Below are 24,056 nucleotides of genomic sequence, written 5' to 3' on the forward strand. Positions count from 1 at the left end.
CTTACAATTTGGGGGGAAAACCTCACACACTTGACCCGTGACTGGGGCAAGCAGAGCTCACTACAAAATACAATTAACCAAGCAAATATGTTGTGGGAGGGGGGGAAATAGTGAGCTGGTGATCTATTCTGGCCCATTGAGAGAAGAATTAGGATCTTCTGCCTTCATATGGAAATAAAATTTAAATTAACCAGAAGTTGTCACCCTTGATATGAGTGATGCATTTCATGAGTGTGAAGATAATGTGTGCCCCATGCTGCTTATTCCCACCATTTAGTACTCACCTAAAGGCTACCCATAGACCAACCACATAGAGATATGTGTTTTCTGGCAGAGGCTCATTAATGTCGCTGAGTGCCTCGGGTCATTTTGGGCTGTTTCCACAAACATTGGGACAGGTTTGACCTTCAAACAAAAAGACAAAAGACATCTCCTAGGATACATACCCAGACATTTAAGGAGTGATCCCACAAAAGCCAGGCAATTTTTGACCATTCCAGGCTGGCTACTTTGCACTTTCCAGAAACAACTGAAGACATTTTTGTACTGACAAAACTTTTCCAACTGGCTGAATAGGTCCCTGCCATATAGATGTCCATTTTGTATTGTTTTAAACTCACATTCTGTTCGTGTGTGTGTGTTCGCACACTGTATTGTAACTTTTTAATATATATTTTATACATTGTTTGGGGGCATAGGTGGAAGGTGATTAATTGATTGATAAAAATGGCAGTGATAGATCTAGAAGGACCTCCAAACTCCTCACCTGCTCCTTCAAGGGGAGTGCAATCCCATCAAAGAGCAGTTGCACAACCCAATCGCCAGACCTGGGAACTGTCCACTGCTTCCGGTCAGCACTCCATCTTATAAAATCTCATTGTCGTTGTTGTTGTTCAGTCGTTCAGTCGTGTCCGACTCTTCGTGACCCCATGGACCAGAGCACGCCAGGCACGCCTATCCTTCACCGCCTCCCGCAGTTTGGCCAAACTCATGTTAGTAGCTTCGAGAATACTGTCCAACCATCTCATCCTTTGTCGTCCCCTTCTCCTTGTGCCCTCCATCTTTCCCAGCATCAGGGTCTTTTCCAGGGAGTCTTCTCTTCTCATGAGGTGGCCAAAGTACTGGAGCCTCAACTTCAGGATCTGTCCTTCTAGTGAGCACTCAGGGCCGATTTCCTTGAGAATGGATAGGTTTGATCTTCTTGCAGTCCATGGGACTCTCAAGAGTCTCCTCCAGCACCATTTTTTTTAAGCCGAAATCTCATTGTCAGGACTCAACAATTTATTAGCTCTAATCCAGCCTATGATTGCATTCAGGCACCAGTTTAGGACATGTGCAGCTGCTCTTGATTCAGATGTTATAGAGTAATAATATTCATTCTATATTACAAATAATTCAACTGTGCTTTTTAGTTGGATGGGAAATTCCTTAAGCAGCCCTATGATGTGACCCAAACAGCAAAATAAGGTGATTGCCCATTGAACTCATCAGAAACATCTTGACCTGGGGATCAATGGGACCTAAGTTAGGGCAATCCAATTCTGTGTTTGAAGGCTCTGAAACAGGAGAATGCCCCGACCCTTTATGAGCACCCTCTTTCCTTACCTTAGCTAGCTATTAAGTAGACCCATTCTAATAAAAATGAAAATGAAAAAGTGACTCTGCGACCCTGAAGGTAGTGACGTCTTCCTTTGGAAGCAAACACCTCCGATTGCTTCACAGTTCTAGCTTTCTGCATCTGATTTATTTCCCCCCTTTCGAAAAAAAAAATGGTCGGATTGGCAGGTGGACGATTACCTTGCGACAGTCTAGCAAATATTACTCACTGGAAATAAACTGCGGGGGGGGGGGGCAACCTTTGGGTCATGACGTGTTGGGTCTCTTTGCGGGATGAACTTAACAGTTTGTGGCTATAAGTAGGCGAGGGGGCGCCCAGACTTTCTGTGCTCGGGGTCAGCTGTGTGCATTGTGGCGTTGGGAGGCTGGCATCCGCGGGGATCGGCGCCTGGCGGCCCCCCACCCCACCCCACCCCACCCCACCTCGTCCGCCTGGCAGCTTCGCCTTGTCCCCTTGACACATCAGGCTCACGTCGCTCCGCGCCGGTCGCTGTCCACAGGGGGAGGTGCTGAAAGGCGAGAGACACGCCAGGCGCGCTGCGGGCATCCTCTTGTCCTTGGCTGCCGCCGCCTCCCCGCAAGCTGCGCTGCTTTTTCTCCCCCCTTTGCTTGGCTGCTTCGGCTGTTTCTGCCGCTTCTGCAGCCATTTTGCAACCAGCAGAGCCGGAGGCAGGGGCAGGCTGCCGGCGGAGCCGAGCGATGGGCTAGCAGCAGCTGTTGCGGGCAGGCGAGCCAGCACCATGGTGAAGAGGAAGAGCTCGGAAGGCCATGACCAGGAGAGCAGCCGAGGGGTCCCGCTGCCCATCCAGACCTTCCTATGGAGGCAAACCAGGTAAGGGAGAGTAGGGGGCGCTACCTGCGAAGCCTCGCTGGGGATGGAAAGGCTGACGACCCCTAAGCAAGTGCCGCCGCCTCCTCCTGCTGATGCTACTCCTGCAACAGCAAAAGGGAGCCGTGTGTGCGTCTGGCTGTATGGCTGTATGGCGCTTGTTTCCAAGGGATCGCCGTCAAATCAAGAGGGTTGAGGCTTTTTCCTTTTCTGATGAGAGTGCTGCCTGCTATAAGGGGTACTTCGCGCTTGTTTTTTTAATAATTAAGGTGCTTCCAATTCCACGTTTTCTCCCTCTTCCTGGCACCTGATGCCCTCCTCCAGCTGCAGCCAGACCCAAAAGCGGCACAGCAGCTCTGCCTGTCCCCTGGTGAGCCACACTTGTCTGTAAAACCGGTTGCATCAGTCGTCACTGTGAGCAGCACAGTCCAGAAGAAACCCCTGAAGCAAGCTATCAAAAGTCAGAGTGCATCTGCCTTTGAGCGGTGCTGCTTTCCCATTGCCACCATGGCACAGCAACAAGCTTTTGCTGCGGAGTGTAGTGAATGCTGGGCTTGTAGAATACGCTGGTTCACCAGCTATGGCTGTTCCTGTATAGAAATAAGCCTGGCTACAGTAAACCCTGCTGTGGCAACCTCCAGGTTAGATGACTGTAATGTACTGTATGTGGGGCTGCCCTTGAAGACTGTTCAAAACCTAGCCCGCTCTTGTCAGGCCGTGCCTCGAGCATTGCCGGTCGCCGCACCCGGCTCCGCAGCCCCCCGGCTGCCCGCCGCACGCTCCGCTTCCGCCTGCCGCGGGTGCCGCCCCCGGGGATGCTGTCGCGGGTCCGCTGTTGGCGAATCAGAAAGTGATATCTACATGCGATTCATGAGGTCACATAAGTGTTACGATATTGTTCCAACAAGCTCAAAGCTTGTGGTCTTTGACACTACACTACAGGTAAAGAAAGCTTTCTTTGCCTTGGTAGCAAATGGTGTCCGAGCAGCTCCTCTGTGGGAGAGTAAGAAGCAAAGCTTTGTAGGAATGTTAACTATTACAGATTTCATTAATATACTGCATAGATACTATAAGTCTCCAATGGTACAGATCTATGAATTGGAGGAGCACAAGATTGAAACATGGAGGGAGCTTTATCTACAAGAAACCTTTAAGCCTTTAGTGAACATTTCACCAGACGCCAGCCTTTTTGATGCTGTGTATTCACTGATCAAAAACAGAATCCACAGATTGCCAGTTATTGACCCAGTGAGCGGAAATGCACTTTATATACTTACCCATAAAAGAATCCTCAAGTTTCTCCAGCTTTTTGTGTCAGAAATGCCAAAGCCTGCCTTTATGAAGCAAAATCTGGATGAACTTGGGATAGGAACATATGACAACATCGCCTTTATACACCCAGACACTCCTATCATTAAAGCATTGAATATATTTGTAGATAGAAGGATATCAGCACTACCTGTTGTGGATGAGTCAGGAAAAGTTGTAGATATTTATTCCAAATTTGATGTAGTAAATCTTGCTGCTGAAAAAACTTATAATAACTTAGATATCACAGTGACACAAGCCCTACAACACCGCTCTCAGTATTTTGAAGGTGTTGTGAAATGCAGTAAGCTGGAAACACTGTTGACCATCGTGGATCGGATAGTTAAAGCTGAGGTGCATCGATTGGTGGTAGTGAATGAAGCAGATAGTATTGTTGGTATCATCTCGCTCTCAGACATCCTACAAGCTCTGGTGCTCACACCAGCTGGTGCCAAACAAAAGGAAAGTGAAACTGAATGATTGCTGTGAACATATAAACCTTTGTAGAAGAACTTGATTGAAGTCACTGGGTCATCTTTGCCTCAAGAACACTGGCAGCACTAGAAAAGAGAGAAATGGGGATGAGTATGTGTGTATTGGGACTGAGTGTTGGGTAACTAGTCTATTACTTCCCAGTGACTGTCACACACAAAAAGAAGCATGACAAAAAGCTTATGTATTAAATACAGGCTTGCATTTCAAAATGTTTGCTGAAAGACTTCACATGATGTCCTTCATCTAAAATGCACTGTTCAAAAGCTGCAGTTCTTGCAAAGGCGGTGGTCAGTGTGTTGACCCCTGCAGCTGCTTGGAATCTGAGAACAGTTCTGAAGAATTTTTCACTGGCTACCTATATGCATCTGAGCCCAATTGAGGTTTTACTGTTTACGTACAAAGTCCCGAATGACATAGGACCCAATTCTATGAAAGAATGCCTCTCAACATTTTCCTGCTCAAGATTTAAGACCTACCAGCAAGGCCCTTCTTGTCATTCCATCACCAAGTGACACCTGCGATGCTTTAGCTCAGTGAGGAGCCTTTATGGTCTTGTACCCTGGGGGTGGAATGCTATTTCCCCTGAAGTACAGCATTATTGTTTTATTGTCTGATTTTATTGTATGTGTTTGTATTGGGTTGTAAAACCAATGGCACTTCTACTCAGAAGAGACCCAATGAAATTAATAAGTATTAATGATTAGATGTAGATTTAATAACTTCAATGGGCTTACTCTCTACAACTAATATTGGATACAACTCATTGTTTTTATTTGAATGTGACTCATGATGAGATTGCTTGCAATGAAAGGAGGGATATAAATATTATAATGAATTAAGTCAATTTATGGCATGTTTAAGGTACTTTGCACAATTATCTCAGTAATACTTGCAATAGCAACCCTATATGGTTAGTTGTTATCATCACCCCAATACAGCACATTATTGACCAAGGTCACCTAAGAATTCATGGTTAAAGCAAGATATGAACCAGGGACATCATGGCTCATACCTCCTGCACTTAGACTGTTTGAAACTGAAAAGTGGTGGGATACCACTTTTCAGCATAACCTTACATTGAAATGGAATCCTGAAGACTTTCTGAGATAAAGCATGAAAAATGTCAGTTTAGTATGATTTACACACAAACTAAATTATAATTTTTTTAATACAGATAAATTTAAGCCATGCAACATCAGGCATAAATATATAACTACAGTTGGTATCACTTATACATCCCATTGCTTCAACCAGATAAATCTGATTCTGAACACATCATTAAATAATCCATTAAAATCAATGAGATTGAAAGGTGTTTCACTTTGACTGGATAATGTTTAATATATTTATGAATATAGTATAGAATATTAACTTCAAAAAATTATTGTTCATCGTTTCATTTGCTTTTATAAGCTCAAACAAACAAAACAAAAAGCATCGCTTTGCAATAGATATACAGTGGTACCTTGGGTTACAGAACTTTGCTTCAGGTTAAGAACTTTGCTTCAGGATGAGAACAGAAATTGTGTGGTGGTGGCGGGGCGGCAGCGGGAGGCCCCATTAGCTAAAGTGGTACCTCAGGTTAAGAACAGTTTCAGGTTAAGAACGGACCTCCAGAACGAATTAAGTTCTTAACCCGAGGTACCACTGTATTCAAAAGATCTCTTCCTCCACACCTTTAGTGGAACTGGGAGTTGATATACTGAGCCATCTGGACTATATAATTATAGTCCATCAAAGGCCTTCATAAATGGAATTGTTTGTACCTGGTGCTTAAAGAAAATATAGTGAAAGAGAACCGGGAACATCCCTAGAGAGAGTGTTATACAGACAGGGGCATCTCCCCCCCCCAAAAAAAAACTGCCCCCAGGACAACCCCCTCACCACCTCTGATAAAAGAGGCACCCATAGCAAGACTTCAGAAAGTGAAATTAACCAATAGGCAGGTTCATGTTCAAGAAGTTGGTGCTTCAGCTACCTGGGCCCCAGGGATTAAATGAGGCAGGGGGCTGTATTGTGTGAGTTTGGAAAGGGGGCATTTTTGGTATCATCTGACCCTGTAACTCTTTTGACATTTTTCAATTAAGTTTGTTCAAGTGTTGCATTATCTTCTTCTTGTATGAAAATAATATCGGCTTCTTTATTATTGGACTGATCCTACAGAGCAGGCCATGCCTTAGGCATGTAGAGGAGAGTTTACAATGGCTTCCACCTCACATTAGATCCCAGTACTAGTCACCTTTCCTTGCACCTGCATTGCTACAGCATCCTAAACCAGACTTCCACAGACTGGTGCCCTCCATATGCTGGCTGGGGCTGATGGGAGTTGTAGTCCAAAAACTTAAAGAAGATGGCAGCTTGGGGAAGGCTGTCATAAACTTTTTCCAGGCCTCCCAATAATGCTGGATGACTGTTATGAGTGGGTTACTGCTGCTTTTCACTCACCTACACTGCACATATTTACCCTGTTGTTGTTGTTCAGTCGTTCAGTCGTGTCCAACTCTTCGTGACCCCATGGACCAGAGCACGCCAGGCACGCCTATCCTTCACTGCCTCTCGCAGTTTGGCCAAACTCATGTTAGTAGCTTCGAGAACACTGTCCAACCATCTCATCCTCTGTCGTACCCTTCTCCTTGTGCCCTCCATCTTTCCCAACATCAGGGTCTTTTCTAGGGAGTCTTCTCTTCTCATGAGGTGGCCAAAGTACTGGAGCCTCAACTTCAGGATCTGTCCTTCTAGTGAGCACTCAGGGCTGATTTCTTTGAGAATGGATAGGTTTGATCTTCTTGCAGTCCATGGGACTCTCAAGAGTCTCCTCCAGCACCATAATTCAAAAGCATCAATTATACGGCGATCAGCCTTCTTTATGGTCCAGCTCTTACCCTGAGGCTCCCCAAATTGAAGCCTCTGATTGAATGGGTCTCCCTTGCTTTTCTTTAGCATCAGCCCACCCCACCCCACCCTGACATGTATCATGTACTGTTGGGAAAGGGAAATCCCTCTGTCTCTAGTACTTACTGTAATCCCTGCAGATATCTCTCAGATGCAGCCACATGGAGCTATTTGCCGGCTTTGTAACATGCAGTTTCCTTGGGACCTTGGTGTGTGATTTATTTATATAGCCACAATGTCATAAGTAATTCTACCATTGTAACCTTCATTGTAATTCAGCATGTTTAATTGTGCTATGTACCTATGACCATTCCTTTGACAGGCTTCTTTGTCTCCCCTCAGTGCATTTTTGAGGCCCAAACTGGGAAAACAATATGAAGCTTCATGTGTGGTATGTGACTTTCAATTTTATATACTGTATATATATACGGATTTGCATGCATCTCCTTAATTTTAGTAAAGGAAACTGGCAGACTTTTGTTAAGCTCGATGGCCCAAATGTAGCACTTGCCTTACCATGGCAAAAGTAGCTAAGTACAAACCAATATTACCATAAATAAATTTATTATCATGATTTACACTTTCAGTTGTTTTATACAAAAAAAGTTTCAATTATTATGTACTGGCAAAATCAATAGAATTCTGACAGATGAGATTCTGAGCATGAAGATGCATTGTGGAGGGCGTGTGCTCATATCCATTGCATAATCCATGTCAGTAAGGCTAGTAGGCAGGTTTTTGAAGCCTTTTTGAAGCCGTTCTTGAAGCCTTTTGGTTCTGGCTTTTGCTAATATAGGATATCAGCACCTCATGTCAATCACATATCACTGATGCAGATGGTGATGCCTTGTCGTGTTTGCTGGACCTCGTCAGACATACTATGAATGATGCCCTCTAGCTTGACGCATGGGTTTTGACTCCCTATGCTCTTCTATTCAGTTGGCACACCTACAAATGCTACCTCAAAGAAATATGACCCATTTCTTTTCAAGCTTCTAGCATATGACCTTGATTTACTGAATCACTCCTGAAGAGCAAATAAATCATTTACTGCTCATGCTGTATATATCATGAGAAGAAAACACTATTTTTTCCCACTTTCTCAAAGTTCTTGAATTCTGACAGGTACAAGCAGAAAATTCACAACTGTTGCTGTGCTATACTCTTTCACACGACTGAAATGTGGGGTTGTGGGAATTAATGTTTCAATGCCCTCTTCCACATCAAACATTCCTCCCCAAGCATGTCAGGACAGAGCATCCCAGTTAGCTTCCCCTGCAGAGCATTTTGTTTCAGTCTGAATTTTTGAGCAAACTGACCTGATTCACGTACCCTGGACTGATGTGTGAATTGAAATGAAGTTATCCTTTGGTCTTCACACTTCTCCACATATAAAAACAAAAACAGACAGACACTCCTGCAGGAGGCAGTCAATCTGCTGATCATGTTTCAGAGTTCTGGGGAGAACCATTGCAACTCAAGCTGCTTCACTTTCAAACAACCCAGACTCCCACTCTCTGATTTTTTCTCTCTTCCTGTCTATTCAAGTTACAGACTGGCTCCAAAACATCACTCCTGCTTCCAGTCACCAGCTGGAGGACATACGTAATCTTCCCAAACACATTGTACTGTATTCCAAATGTTGGAGAGAGGGTCCCAGCTATCAGGAGAACAACTCCTGTGATTTGCTCTCATAATTTGCTCCCATTATGTTCTTATTAGTAAGCCATTAGCTTAACTAAATATGGTCTCCCTGCGTTCATAATGCCACTGAAACACAATCATAAATTCCTTTTAGGGAGTTCATTTGCTAGCTTGCTTTTTACAGTCACAGTCCATTACCCTACTCCAAGTACACGGAGGGAGCAGTGGCAGTATTATTCATGCTGTCCTCCATTATGCTAATATTGCTTTGATACTACACAGTATGTAGGAGATGGGGTGGGAAGGTGAAGGTAGCATGAGGACGCTGGCACAGACCACTTGGACCTACACTTTTAACCTTCCACAAGATGTGTCAAAGTGCTTTGGAGCACAGTCAATGTTGTGTCCTACAGACATTGATGGACCAGCACTCACATCAGCCCCAGCCAGAATGGCCAATGGTCAGGGATGGTGGTTCATCAATATTTGGAGGGCACTACATGCTTCCCCTGCACTGCAGTATGGAGCCTGGGAGGAGGCTTCCCACCAATGCAGAGGATTGCTGGGGAGAGGCAACCAGTTACTACATTTCCATTCTACTCTAGCTTCCAGGCTGCTACATCACCTCCAAGGACATTGAGCATTGGACCTCTTCTCTCGTGCTTTTGACTTGCCAGTGTATTGCAGAAGCAAGCCCTCTACTGTACTAACAAGCCTTGCTGTAGCCTTTTAATTTAATCAATCAGAACATAACTAGATCCTAAACATGCTTCCCAAGCTAGATATTGGAGCTCTTTGCTGTGCATCATCATGTGGAAATGTTCTTCCTGGCTCTGTCAGTGCTTTCTGCCCTGCTCTCCAGTCTTTTGTTCTGTTGGCACTGTAATTTCCTAAATGTCAAGGAGACAAAGTCCTTTTCTTTTACCATTTAAGATTGTAACGGTCTTATAAAATTCAATAGTGTCCAGTGTATTTTTAGAATCTGAGTTGCCAAGTTGAAGCCATTGAAGTGTGTGATGGTGCACTATTTTTAGACACATCCCTTTGTATTTGCTGAATTTGTTGGTGTATTGTGCTGTATTTGGAGGTCACTTTTAATGCTCTACTTTCCAACCCAACCCAAAAATATAGAGATATTTTTTCTCACTTTGTCTCCATTATCTTCCTGCTTTCCTATAATAGTTAAACTTTTAGTAGCTATGGATGAATGTGGGATAAAACCAACCACAGTAATCTGTTTAAAACAATACATTACAACTCTATTGACACTTACTTGCAATATTAATACTGTGAAGTTTATATAAAGGATTACTTATAACGCTTGTGGTTTCACTTAGTTACTGTTTCATTAAATAGCACCCACATACACAGTAAGGTTACTGTCCCTTTAAGAAGCTGCCTATGTTCCATAAGTCATTTAAGTCATGGCCTTAAAAAGCCAAAATGATAAGAGTTGAAAAGAATAATGTGATGGATTTTATTATTGTACTGTTATAAAACCAATAAAAATGATATGGCAAAAAAGAAGAAGCTGCCTATGTAAGGTTGCTTTTTCACCCCAAATCAAACCCTTGACAATTACCCTGTAGTGCTCCCTTGCCAGTTAATGCACAACTCACTATACCCAGAGGACTTCACAAGCAGTATGTCCAGGCCCCCATAAGCATTTACTTGTAAGTTTAAAAAAAGAGTAAAGTTTTATTATAACAGTCTAATGGTACAAACTAGGAAAGTCCAGGTGCTCTTACAAAGCAAAGGAGGTAAAGGTAAAGGTACCCCTGACCATTAGGTCCAGTCACGGATGACTCTGGGGTTGCTGTGCTCATCTCGCTCTATAGGCCGAGGGAGCCGGCGTTTGTCTGCAGACAGTTTTTCCGGGTCATGTGGCCAGCATGACTAAGCCGCTTCTGGTGAACCAGAGCAGCACACAGAAACACCATTTACCTTCCCGCCGGAGCAGTACCTATTTATCTACTTGCACTTTGACAGTGTTTTTTAACTGCTAGGTTGACAGGAGCTGGGACCAAACAATGGGAACTCACCCTGTTGCGGGGATTCGAACTGCCGACCTTCTGATAGGCAAACCCTAGGCTCTGTGGTTTAGACCACAGCGCCATTTATGCTACTCCACAGGTAGCTGTTCTTTAACTGAAGGTTTTTTTTGGGAGGGGGTTATTTACAATTGCTAGCAATCAAAATTTCAGCATTGACAGACCGATTTTCAATCGAAGTCTGATTTGTTTACTTATAAACTTATTTATAAGCTGCCTTTTGTGAAGTTGCCCACACAAGACAGCTTTACATATCAATGAACACAATACCATTGAAAACGAAACGCTATTTAAATGGCGGCAGTACAAAATAATTTAAAAACATAGCCTGGTTAAAAATAAATAAAACAGCAGGCAGAACAGATTCAGCACTTTAAAATGCTACACATTCTAAAACAGCTCTCACACATTAAATAAAGGCATAGATTAGGAAAAAGCTAGTCCCCAAAAGATAGGTTTAAAACACCCGCTTTAAAATTTGAAGAGTTGGGGAGGGGCCCTCCACGGTTCCATTATCTGGACCTCCACAGAAAAGCCTGTTTCTTGTGCCTGCCAACAAAATTGGCCTTATAGATTGGCCTTGAAAAAGGGTCAGTGGCGGAGCTTCATGCTCCGGCACCGGGGGCAGGAAGCAGGCGGGGGCGGGGCTGGCGCACGTTCTGGGGGCGGGGCGCGCTGAATGGAACCCTATCAGGATCCCGCTGCCTGGGGCGCCCCGCCCCCTATGCCCCTTCCTTCCTACGCCAGTGAGAAGGATATAAGTGGTTCTCAAAATCATTGAAGGGAGGGGTTATTGGTTAGTTTTTGTCTTTTTAGGTATTTCGTATTCTCATTTTGTATTTTTATGTTGTGAACTGCCCTGTGATTTTTGGATGAAGGGCGGTATACAATTTTAATAAATAAATAAAAATAAGTTGGAACTTTAATGGTCAAAACCAGCACTTTGAATGGTTGTGCTTTATCCTTTCTCAAAAACATCTTAGGACAGTGCCAAGCAAATTCAAATGTTTTGACAGGTTGCCTGAAGCAAACACTGCTGCTGCTGCTGCTGTTAATTAAATTTATATACCACCCTTCACCCAAGAATCATGGGGTGGTTTACAGTATGAAAACACAAAATGCATGAAATAATAACAAACAAAAGTACAACCCCTTACAACTTTCATCAGCTCTGACCATTAGCCATGACCTGGCTGCTCATGGAAGTCCAACAAGGGCCCAGAGGTTCCTGACATGTGTGCCTTTAAAGCCCTCTGTACTTACATCTAGGAGCAATGGGCCGAATACGGTTTCCATGCATGTGCACATGGTTTCCAGAGGTAATGTGCCCGCTGTCCACCATTGCAACATGGGCCAATCAGACTTCCTGTGTGAAGAATGGAACTGTCCTCGTTAAATTTACCTATGGTACTATTTTCATACAAAGCACAAATGTGCAGTCTTTCAAGAACATGTACTAGGATTGTTTTTTTTTCCCCCCTCCTTCGTTTTAGTCCTTTGAAAGAGTTTTGGTTGAGAATAAGTTGCACGGTCTCTCACCGGCCCTTTCTGAAGCCATCCAGAGCATTTCTCGCTGGGAACTGGTCCAAGCTGCCTTACCACACGTTCTGCACTGCACGGCGACACTGCTTTCCAATCGGAACAAGTTAGGTCAGTGCGCATGTTAGGATTCTATTATGCTAAAAACCTAATTATGTTCAGTCTGGCTTAAACTGATGGTTCTCAAAGCAGGATATGCTGTGGCTAAGGGATGCGTGACACTTTCCCTACCCCTTTTGATTTCAGTTGGTTGTGATTGAGTCAGATGGCAGAAAGATTTCTGGTACACCCTGTTCATTTCTCAGCTGTGTTGGTTTGGGAGATCTATCCTGAGAAGGGCCCATGAAGTCCTGTTTTCTTTCTCTGGCACCACTAGGTAAACAAATTGTCTTAGGGCAATCTGGGCATTACATTAAGGTTACCAGACGTCCCCGTTTCCCGGGGACAGTTCCTGGATTTACAAATCAGTCCCCTGACAAAATCCTATCATTCCTTCTGAAGTTGAAAAGTGCCCCTGGATTCATTGTGGAAAAAATCTGGTAACCTTACATTACATGCCTAGGTTCCTTTGCTGCTTCTGGGTGGATGTCTGTGAGTGAAGAATCAGGGGTGGAAGAAAAGAATGTGTCACTCTGCCTTTACCTGCTATTCAAAGCCCGTTTCCAACAGGAAGCACACACACACACACACACACACACACACACACACACACACCATCAGATTATGAAAGAACGGAAAAAGCTAGAGAGAACTTCTAGATAAAGACTGAACATTGTAACAGTCCATGGCCTTGGTCTGGAGAAGAACATTTAAACTTTCAATTAATTATATCGCAGTAGTAGTTTTAGTAGCATAGCAGTAAAATAAGTGTTGCTCGGCCATAAGCCATAGCAAATCTAATATATCAACAGAAGACAAAATCCAACAAGAGTGCATAGGAAGACCCAGAACATCTTGCTGTATTTTCTCATCTAGGACATCAGGATAAACTTGGTGTTGCAGAAACGAAGCTCCTTCATACTCTGCACTGGATGTTGCTAGAGGCTCCTCAAGACTGCAGCAATGACCGTTTTGGAGGAGGAGGAGGAGGAGACAGGGCATCGAGCTGGAGAGGGAGCAGCAGTGCTTTCATCCACCAGATTGAAAACCAGGGGTCTCCAGGGCATCCAAGGCGTGACAGCACCAATGAAGAGGAGGAGAACAACAGGAGGAAGTTCTTTCAGAATTCAATGGCCACAGTGGAGCTCTTTGTGTTCTTGTTTGCTCCGCTAGTTCATAGGATCAAAGTAAGTGCTTAAAGTAAAGGCTCGTCAACACTTCTGCTTGTCCTGTGCCTAGAAAGTATTGAGTTACTTACAATGTCCAGAAGTGGCTACTGTGTCTCCTTCCTAGATCTCCAGTGTAGTGGGACACTGATTCCACCACCACTTCCAGAGTCCCCCTCCCCGCTTGTCCCTGCTTTATTTCCCTCAGGCTCACTCATACAGACAGAAGCATGAAAGCTCAAGTCAGACAACCCTCCAAATCTTGCTGTGGAGGATTCTGAAGGAGGCCTGGACTCACAAGGGCAGCCATTCCATCTTTCATGTCTGGCATTCCTATGGTAGCTCACAGAAACTTTTCTTTTAGGATATCAAATGGAGGGTGTTGCGGGGTCCTTGTAAGCAACCCCTTTTCTTATTATTATTATTATTTGCTGTATAAAATGTTTATTCGGTGCATGCGATGATTCTGACCATTTCTACCACCTTCATCACAGGTAGAATTGCATTACATTTTTGGAGAGTGAAATTGGAACCACCAATAAGAACTTCAGATACTCTTCCCCAACTACAACAACACAGAGCCCCACTGCCTGCACCCCAAACCCAGTCACAAGGCACCTTGTGCACAGCATACCACACCAATGATTGTCCACACACTTTTGTGGATAAACCATGTGTAAAATGGAATAAGAGAGTGGTTTATAGGACAGAAGTTTATAGGAGATTTTGGAACGGGGAATCTCTGGGTTTAAATAAAAAATGTCAATGCTCTTCTCCATTAGATCAGTCCGACAGATCCACAGGTGTCCCCATGTTCTTGTGTCCTTTTAGGAATCTGATCTGACTTTTCGTCTGGCCAGTGGCCTTGTTATTTGGCAGCCGATGTGGGAGCACAGGCAACCTGAAGTTTCTGCCTTTACTGCACTGGTTAAACCCATCAGGAATATAATCACAGGTGTGTGGTTGTGTCAATGCATGCAAAAGTACTTAGAAACTGAAAGTCATAGAGAAGTAGCTGCTAAGTGTCTGTTATAGAGCTTCAGAGGCTTCCTCGAACTTCCACCAAAGAACAGATAGCAGATTATTTTGAAGAGAACCACCTCTTAATAGTAGATGTAGTATCTAACAGGGCTCCAAGTCCCTAACACAGAGCTGGGGAACCTTTTCCAGACCAAGGGCCACAATGTCATATGGGAAACATTACAGGGGCCACATGACAGTGGTGGGTGGCCATATGTCCAGAATTTCCTGGACATACCTGGAATACTGTGGTCCGGGCAGAAATCAGCAAGACATCCCAGAAAATCCAGATGTATGGCATACCATATCAACTTTGCCCCCCCCCCAAAAAAAACTTTTGTGTCTGGATTTTAACTTTTTGAAATATGGCAACTCTAGCGGCCAGAGGCAAAGTAGGGGCAGCAGTGCATGTGAATGTAATCTTTGTTCAGTAGGACACTCAAATACCCTTCTCTATCATGCATCAAGAGGCATTGGGTGGTATTCATCACTGCACTATTACATAAGTGCTATCTATGCAAGCATATCAGCTTGCCAAATGGAACGACACTCCCCCCTTCCGTATACAGTTTTGGGGGTTCACACACCCAGATAATTTCAGAGGTGCAATGAGGAGAGGGGAGAAGCCCCATTGCACAAGCAGAAGCCCTTCCACAGGGCTTTCACTGACAGAGTTAATCAGGTGAATCCTGTCCGTTATCAGAGTTCAGTGACACCTCCCACCCAGGTGAAAGCACTCGAAGAGGGTGTGAAGTAAGGTTGGTGAGGGTTGTAGCCTGGGGAGAGCCTTAAGGGATTGATAGAGAAGCCTGCATGATCCAAGAGCTTTTTGTTCGTTTTATTTAAAAATGCATGCACTTCTTAGCCAATCCCAGTGTTCCTGTGCCTTGAGTCACACAGCTTGCCTACTAACAAGTTCTTCGTTTGCCAGCAAAGAGGAGTTCTCCAATGAAAAACCAGACTCTGACATGTGAATCTCCTAATGTGGATGCTGGACGTACAGAGGTAATATCTGAGGCTGTACAATCTTTATTGGAATCACAGGGAGTTGAGGGGCGGGGGGGGGCAAGCTATGGAACTGGGCTGAGGGAAGCATTTTTCTGCAGGGAGGAAGCGATACTGGAAAGGAGTGGGTTGTCCTTCCCACTTGCTCCTCTAGGCAGGCAAATGTGTAAATAGCAGCCACAGTCCCTTTGGGGACTCAAGAGAAGTGGAATAACTTTTAAACAAACCCTTGCTGTATAATGCAAATTAAATCCTAGCAGAACCTGAAATAACAAAAGCTGAAAGCACCCATATCCACTTAACCTCAGCCATCAAAGGTTGGCTTTAAATGATTGCCCTCTGTAAGAGGTTCGAGCCTTTATTTGGAATTTCAGGGAAAGAAAGTTGCATAAGCGAGAACAGAATGATGAACTAGATAGGAGCCTTATTGGATCAGATCTATGCTAGGTGTGGGAGAGCTGCCAACCATCCTTTTTGATTTTCCTTTGACAGTTCCCATCTGCAGTATCATTCCGCTTTAAGCAGCCATGGCTTCCCCCACAAAAGCCTGGGGACAACAGTTTGTTAAGGGTGCTGAGAGTTGTTAGGAGGCCGCTATATCCCTCACAATTCCCAGTTTTCCCTGGGAAGAGGGATTGATTGTTTAACCAATCTAAGAATTGTTGCTCTGCACCTAAAAAGTTAATACATCAGAGAGCTAGAACAAGTTTTACATGTTACAGGTAGGTAGCCGTGTTGGTCTGCCATAGTCAAAACAAAATAAAATACAAAATTCCTTCCAGTAGCACCTTAGAGACCAACTAAGTTTGTTCTTGGTATGAGCTTTTGTGTGCATGCATGTATCTGAAGAAATGTGCATGCACACGAAAGCTCATACCAAGAACAAACTTAGTTGGTCTCTAAGGTGCTACTGGAAGGAAGTTTTACATGAACACTGTTGTTTCAAAGAACAGGATGAGATGAAGTAGGTTTGAACTGTGCTCTTGACATGGACTGTGTTTCTTATAAAGCCAATTCTATTCCCTTTAATTGCACTCTAGAGTTGTACCGCCACACTCCTCATTTTGCAAATAGTGTAGCAGAGTGAAGTAGAAAACAGCAACAAGATTCCTGCATGGTGGATGCAAGGCAAGCTCACTGCTACACCATGGGAGTAGATCCTTACAGTGCAGTCTTTTATGTGTGCTTCATTCAAAGCAAGTGTCGTTTCATTCAGTGGGTTTTACCCTCAGGAAGCTATGCAAAGGATTGCAGTTTCAGTGTGTAGCCTAATTATGCAGACTTCAACCATTATTCCTGCGGAGAAGCTTTCAAGGAGGACATCTGAATGTTCACTTCCTCCAAGTAACAGCAGGTTTGGGCTGCATGTTAGGCAGAACAGCAAATTGCACATTTTAATTGCATTTCTCTCTGTGAAATATTTTTGCACCCACAGGGGCTCCAGGTAGTGTGTGAAACACCCCAGCCAGATGCAGTGCCCCCCAGGCCTGCTTTCTCAGGCTGCCACCGTGGGAATTCTATTGATGGAAGTGTGTCATCCCAAGCCTCCCAGGAGAAAGGACCCCCATATCCTAGGTAAAGCTGATCTTCTAGAAGGCAGGTGTTCTTCAGGGCTCCTCTCTGTCTCTCTTTTCTCCCCATCCCTTCCTCTATGATCACAGGATACTTCCCGCAGTTAGAAAAGACGGAGAAAGATCATTTCTGTTCTAAATGTTAAAATGGGAGTCTTCCAGTTGTGTGATTCTGTTTGAAATGTATTTGGACTATAAAATGTGTGTTGAATAGCATATAACCCACCCACCGCCCTCATTGGTGGCCTTGACCTTCCAGGACTTCACTTCACATACAGCTCTGGAGGAGAGTGGGATGTTGGTGCCTTCCATATGCCATAGCAGTGTTGTGGAAACTGCTTTTCCTTCCTCACACAGCATTGCTGCGAATGATGCAGGCACTTTCCTCTCCGTTTGTCGCCTTCAAAGCTTCCTGAGGTGTTACATTGTGGCCACTAAGGGGCATTATTTCTTTGCCCGTTTAAGTTTTGACCCTGAGTTGTTGGTCTCTTGTAGGATACCGTGTTTTAAGCAGATTGAAACACAAATTGTTGTTTGGACATTCAAAGACACTTTCTCTTGCAAGAATCTCTGGCAAGCATTTTATTCTTCAGAAAAATGTTTGAAGCATAGTGCCTGAAACAAGGCATTCATGTCATCCTGACCTGTTGCCAACTATATTGAAAGGGCACCAGCTGATTGCCCCCACCCAGGGACCTTATTTTCTGTGAGAAAAGCATCGAAAAGCAACTTCTGTGATGTAGGAAAGTTACCAGTGCCATGGAGAGTGGAAATGAAGACTTTCCCCAAATATATACACAGAAAGAGGGGGGGGGGCACAAACACACACACTCTTAAAAATATATCAAATATTCCTTTTCCTGCTGAGCTACAGTTATTGGGAAGCTCTCTTTTCTTGATTATTTTTAGGCTAGTTCAGAGTGCCCAAAGGAGGAAGGAACTGGTTTTTAGACAGCAAAAATGAGGCAGTCGGTGTCTGAAACTGAGCTGGGCGGTCGCTATGGCAATGAAGCTGCAGGCAGGCTCTCCATTCTGCGTCATTAATTTCTCCTCATTTGCTGATCTCATTGATCACTACAAAGTCAACTGGATGCGGGGGGGGGGGGGTAGTTGTTGCCTAGCAACATGCAGGGAAGAAATAAATGTTGTTTGCTCCACTTACTAACCCAGCATCCATGGAATTATTTTGTCCTTGAAGACCAAATTCAACCAAATTTCTACATCCAGTGCCCCACAGCCTTTGGGGGTCGTGGTAACTGAGTTGAGTCAGCATAGAGTTGAAATTACAATTCAGAAGAGATGAAAATGTCTAGATTTTTTTTAAAAAGCAGGTTTATTCAACAGAACTCAGATTCGCTTTTTGGTAGATACCCTTAGATTTTTTTTTAAAACTTTGGCATTCTGTTTCTGAATATACTATATGCAGTCTACTGTTTGTACCTAATGTAGTCCCCAGTCCAAAAGGAGTCATCCTCAGAGTTCATAGCCACAGTCTGAGTGACATGTACAAAACTGGGAGGTGTGTCTTTGATGACACTGGGGTTCAAGTAGATTGGGAATTTCAGCAAGGCCACTTCTGCCCCAGCAAAAATTTAAAAAGTTTCATCCTAGTGTTCATTAATAGGGAAGAATCAGCTGTAAGATGCACAATCTGTTTCTCAGCAAGCATTTAACACTCTTAGGTTTTGGGATTTGTGCCAACACCAGTGTTTATTGTTTCTCTACCGATGCAGCTTTATCGGCACAAATTCTCAAAGCAATTTACAAAGCCATAAAATAACCGAGCATTAAAAAACAATTTGCAAACAAGATTAAAGAGCAACTAAAAATAGATCACAGTATAGCAGCGGATTAATCACTGGAGGTGGAACATAACAAAACACACATCAATTCCTTAAAAAAACAAAAACATTTTGGTTGACCTAATGAAATTATCACCCATATATTGATTTCAAACCCTCCAAGTGTCCCTATTTTCCAGGGACATCCCTGATTTAGAGAAGAGGTCCCAGTTACTGATTTGATCCCAGAATTTCCCACTTTTCTTTACGATGTCCCTACTTTCATTGGAGAAATGTTGGAGGGTATGGCGTTATTCGCCCCCTGAGCCATCTGAAGGCAATCCTGCATAAGGAAGTTTTCATAATGTTTAATGTTTTTTTATGTTTTTATATATGTTGGAAGCTGGTCAGAGTGGCTGGAGCAACCCTGTAAGATGTGTGGGGTATAAATAGTAAAATTATCATTATGGAATGGGACGTCCCTGTTTTCATCGGAGAAATGTTGGAGGGTATGCAATTTTGGAGTTTTCCTCATGAGTCAACATGACTACCATCCAATTTTTTAAAATTTATTTTTTAAAGGGACAGCTGTTTATCCTCTTCCATAACAGTCCCAGCCAACAGAAGGTGTAGACAGGGGCGTAGCAAGGGGGGGCGGAGCCCGCCCCTGGCAGCGCCCTGCTGGGGGTGACACTTTCGGAGGTGGCCCCCCCAGGCTATTTTAAGGTGTCAACCTCCCTCGCTGGCCGTCCCTGCGGCTCCGCCCCAGCAGCGCCGAAAATAGCTCCCCCCTTCCAGCGGCTTTTTTCACCGCGGCATGGAGGCAAGGGGCGGGCCAGCGAGGAGGGCTGCCACCCCCTCCTCGCTGGCCCGCCCCTTGCCTCCATGCCGCGCTCTGCACGGGCCAGCCGGGGGCCCAAAAAAGCCTCTGAAAGGGAGGAAAGGAAGACAAAGCAGGCACTTCAAGCGCCTGCTTTGTTTTCCTTCGCCCCCTTTCAGCGGCTTTTCCCGCCACTGGCTGGCTTGTGGAGCCGGGGCATGGAGAGGGGCAGGCCAGTGAGGAGGTGTGACACCCCTTCATGCTGCGGCTGCACGCACACGCCGTGATGCCCTGCCCCCAGGGATGGCTCTTGGCTTCCCGCCCCGGGCAGCCAAGGGGCTAGAAACGCCCCTGAGTGTAGCTACTTATACTATGGGGCAAGGTGAGGCAGCCACCTCAGGTGTCAGGATCCACAGTGGCAGCAGATCTGGCCTCTAAGGAATGCATCCCCTACTGCTGCCACCACTGCACTGCCCCCCCCCCGCCCCGCTCCCCAAAGTAGATCTTCACACACACCCTTGTTCCTGATGTAGGTCTTCACTGGCCCCTTATTCCCTGATGGGTGGGGTGGTACCATTTTGTGGTTCACCTCAGCTGCCAAAATGTCAGGGCTGGCCCTGGTGTGCCCTTGCGGCAGGCCTCATGTTGCATTATTCTCCAGCAGCCTTTGGCATTGATGTACAACCTCAACTGCAACAGACCCTGGGGAAAAGGGAGGTGACTCTGGCAGCAATCTGGGGACCCACTTTAGAACAGGCAGGCGAGTGCTCTTGAAAGGGCTCGGCACTTGTGGAAAATTCATTAGAAGCGCAACATCTAGGGTTCACATAAGCTGGGCTAGAAGCACTAATCAATTAACTGGTGTGACTTATTAATTAATCACACGGTTAATATGTGGGTGCCTGGTCAGATTTCCGTAGGAGAGGGTGCATAGGGTTGATTTGCACTGATGCAAATGCAGGTAGTTCATAGTAGTTCATATTTTAATCTGTAAGATGCCTTGAGTCCTGTCAGGGATAAAAGCAGGGTATAAAGAAATATATAATAATAATAATAAAATGTTCCTCGGAATCACAATTACCGGTAGTCACATTCTTTATTCTTCTCCTTGACCCTTAGCTTTGATAGAAAAACTATATTTCAAGAGAGCTTGAATATTCAATAGTTTGTGCCATTTTCCTTATATGAATTATTTGTTTAGATTGCAGAGCTAAGCTTTTCTGGTCAGAATTTGATATATTTTGCTAATAAGGTCGCTATTAACTTGAGAAGCTTTCTCCAGACTGAAGTAAGCAGCTTGTCCTTTGACTGGTCCTATGATAGCTGTCTGCACATATGTACTTGGGAGCCCTTAGGGGTCTGACTTCTTCTATAGTTCAAAGCATTTCTTCCTTTATCATTTGTGACAGGGTGTCTTTGGTGATCCCACCATGCCAAAAGTCTCGGTATGCTACCTATTTTGACGTGGCTGTATTACGCTGCCTACTTCAGCCGCATTGGTCCGAGGAAGGCACTCAGTGGTCCCTGATGTATTACCTCCAGAGGCTGCGGCATATGCTGGAGGAAAGGCCTGAGAAATCTCCTGAGCCAGAGGTCCCACCGTTGCCCAGGCCTCGCAGCAGTTCCATGGTAGCAGCAGCTCCGTCACTGGTGAACACTCACAAAACACAGGTGAGGACAATGTGACAGCCCACAAAGGTTTGAGGACGGTGTGGCGAACATGTCTATAGTTTTAGGTCAGAAACCTGGCCGGAATTTCAGACCAACCAGGGAAGAAGTACACATATAATTTAGCTTTCTTTCTAGGTTGCTGCTCTTTAGTTCATTTGGAAATAAACAAATTATCCCTTTGATTTTTATGATTTATTTATTTAAAATATTTTTACACTGTTCTATTGACAATTTCAGTGCAGTGCACAATAAAATACAACAGTAACGACAGTAAAAAACACACACATTAAAAACCACTCAATTTTTGAAATATACATAGCATTCAAATTTCTGAGTGAACAAAAATATTTTAGCCTGGTTCCCAAAACATTGCACTGGGGGACACCGGGCAAGCCTCTGTAAGGAGAGCATTCCATAAATGGGGCACCCCCCCAAAGGCCCTTTCTCTTGTTTTCATATAGTGTACCTCTGATAAAGGTATAATGAAGGATGGTTTCAGCAGAAGATGTTAACGGACTGGCAGCTGATATGGAAAGTGGCACACAATTAGTATTATAAGCAGCAGATATAAAATATAATAATAATAATAATAATAATCATATATATATATATATATATATATATATATATATATATATATATATATATATAAATGTTCCCATTGCGTGCGCGTCCGGCCGCACCTTGCTCCGTAACTGCTGGACCAAATCACGTCAAATTTAGCACAAAGTGTAACATGACCATGGGGGAAGGATATACCATAATAAAATTTTTTAAAAAACACACCTGTCATGCCTAAAATATAGAATAAAGGCCAAAAAAATGGTGCGCCTATTATACCTCACCAGCAAAAGGAATGAAGACTCCAACAGCATCCAATAGAAAGGCGGATTGCCTGCTGACGTCATCAGACCTGGCCAGAGCAACAATGCCTTTGCCCTCACCTAAAATGGCCGCCGCAGCTTTGCATGTGCGGCGGGGGGGGGGGGACACGGAGCAGGAGGCATGCCTGAGAGGTCGCACTGAGTAAGACCAGCTCTGAGGGGATTGTGTCGCTGGGGTGCGTGATTTTGGGACTGGGTAATTTTGGGACTGGGGTAGGGGAGAATGCTCTTTAAGGCTCCAGTGCCCTAACCTAAAATGGCCGCCGCAGCTTCGCATGTAAAATGCATCTCTGGGTTATTTGTGGGGCATAGGAATTAGTTAATTCCCCCCCCCCCTATAGTCCGGCCTACCACATGGTCTGAGGGAAAGTGGACCGGCCCACGGCTGAAAAAGGTTGCTGCCTCCTGCTGTAAAGGGACAGGGAAGAATGAAAACAGGAGCTTCCAGAATACTTTTGGGGTCAGGAGAATTTTAAAAAGAAAAAAAAAACCCACAGCAACGCGAAAGTGTGGGGGGGGGAGAGACAGAAAGGTGCCAGGCAAGAGTTCAACGGGAGAAGCTGTGGGGAGGAAGGCAAAAGCGGGGGGAAAGGGAGACAGAGAGGTGCCAGGCAAGAGTTCAACAGGAGAAGCTGTGGGGAGGAAGGCTAAAACGGGGGAAAGACAAACAGGAGGCAGGCGGAAGTTCAACGGGAGAAGCTGTGGGGAGGAAGGCTAAAACGGGGGAAAGACAAACAGGAGGCAGGCGGAAGTTCAACGGGAGAAGTTGTGGGGAGGCATGCGCTTTCTCTTTTACATCTTCCTTTGCCATTTCACAAAATGAGCCACAGCAACGCGTGGCCGGGTCAGCTAGTAGTAATACTACTACTACTACTACTACTAATAATAATAATAATAAATTTATTTATACCCCGCCCATCTGGCTGGGTTTCCCCAGTCACTCTGGGCGGCTTCCAACAGAATGTTAAAATACAATAATCTATTAAACATTAAAAGCTTCCCTAAACAGGGCTGCTTTCAGATGTCTTCTAAAAGTCTGGTAGTTGTTTCTCTCTTTGACATCTGGTGGGAGGGTGTTCCACAGGGCGGATACCACTACCGAGAAGGCCCTCTGCCTGGTTCCCTGTAGCTTTGCTTCTCACAGTGAGGGAACCACCAGAAGGCCCTCGGCGCTGGGCCTAAGTGTCCAGGCAGAACGATGGGGGTGGAGACGCTCTTTCAGGTATACTGACCGAGGCCGTTTAGGGCTTTCAAGGTCAGCACCAATACTTTGAATTGTGCTCAGAAACGTACTGGGAGCCAATGTAAGTCTTTCAAGACCGGTGTTATGTGGTCTCGGTGGCTGCTCCCAGTCACGAGTCTAGCTGCCGCATTCTGGATTAGTTGTAGTTTCCGGGTCACCTTCAAAGGTAGCCCCACAGAGCGCATTGCAGTAATCCAAGCGAGAGATAATCTTGACTCACCACTATTACTGTGTTCAAAGAGGAATGTATAGAACCAAACATGAGTTTCGAATTGCAATGTGGTATGTTTGAATGGTTGCTGACCATTAGCAACGATTACACAGTGAAGAGAATTACAGAAGTAGTGAAAAGTACGTGTAACTGTAATATTTACTACACATGCAGTATTTCTAGAATGTACAAAAATGTGTTGCATGCATT

At 44.6% G+C, this 24,056-nt stretch overlaps 2 protein-coding genes across 2 annotated transcripts in view; both read left to right on the forward strand.

The window, feature by feature from the left end:
* The first annotated feature begins 2,235 nt into the window (after positions 1 to 2,235).
* The window catches only part of UNC80 (unc-80 homolog, NALCN channel complex subunit), a 130,067-nt gene continuing 108,246 nt past the window's right edge, over positions 2,236 to 24,056 (forward strand). Inside the window, exons 1-8 of the mRNA XM_033170772.1 lie at positions 2,236 to 2,449; positions 7,484 to 7,532; positions 12,330 to 12,486; positions 13,351 to 13,661; positions 14,472 to 14,595; positions 15,592 to 15,665; positions 17,101 to 17,240; positions 21,247 to 21,508. Of these exons, the coding sequence (XP_033026663.1) occupies positions 2,358 to 2,449; positions 7,484 to 7,532; positions 12,330 to 12,486; positions 13,351 to 13,661; positions 14,472 to 14,595; positions 15,592 to 15,665; positions 17,101 to 17,240; positions 21,247 to 21,508 (1,209 nt within the window). The 5' untranslated portion in view covers positions 2,236 to 2,357. The remainder of the gene's footprint in view (positions 2,450 to 7,483; positions 7,533 to 12,329; positions 12,487 to 13,350; positions 13,662 to 14,471; positions 14,596 to 15,591; positions 15,666 to 17,100; positions 17,241 to 21,246; positions 21,509 to 24,056) is intronic.
* Positions 3,269 to 4,409, forward strand: LOC117059171 (5'-AMP-activated protein kinase subunit gamma-2). Its single transcript, XM_033170725.1, has one exon. The coding sequence runs from the start codon at positions 3,308 to 3,310 to the stop codon at positions 4,232 to 4,234; it is 927 nt and encodes a 308-aa protein (XP_033026616.1). The 5' UTR covers positions 3,269 to 3,307; the 3' UTR covers positions 4,235 to 4,409.

This window comes from Lacerta agilis, chromosome 1, assembly GCF_009819535.1.
Source record: "Lacerta agilis isolate rLacAgi1 chromosome 1, rLacAgi1.pri, whole genome shotgun sequence".
Lineage (NCBI taxonomy): Eukaryota > Metazoa > Chordata > Lepidosauria > Squamata > Lacertidae > Lacerta > Lacerta agilis.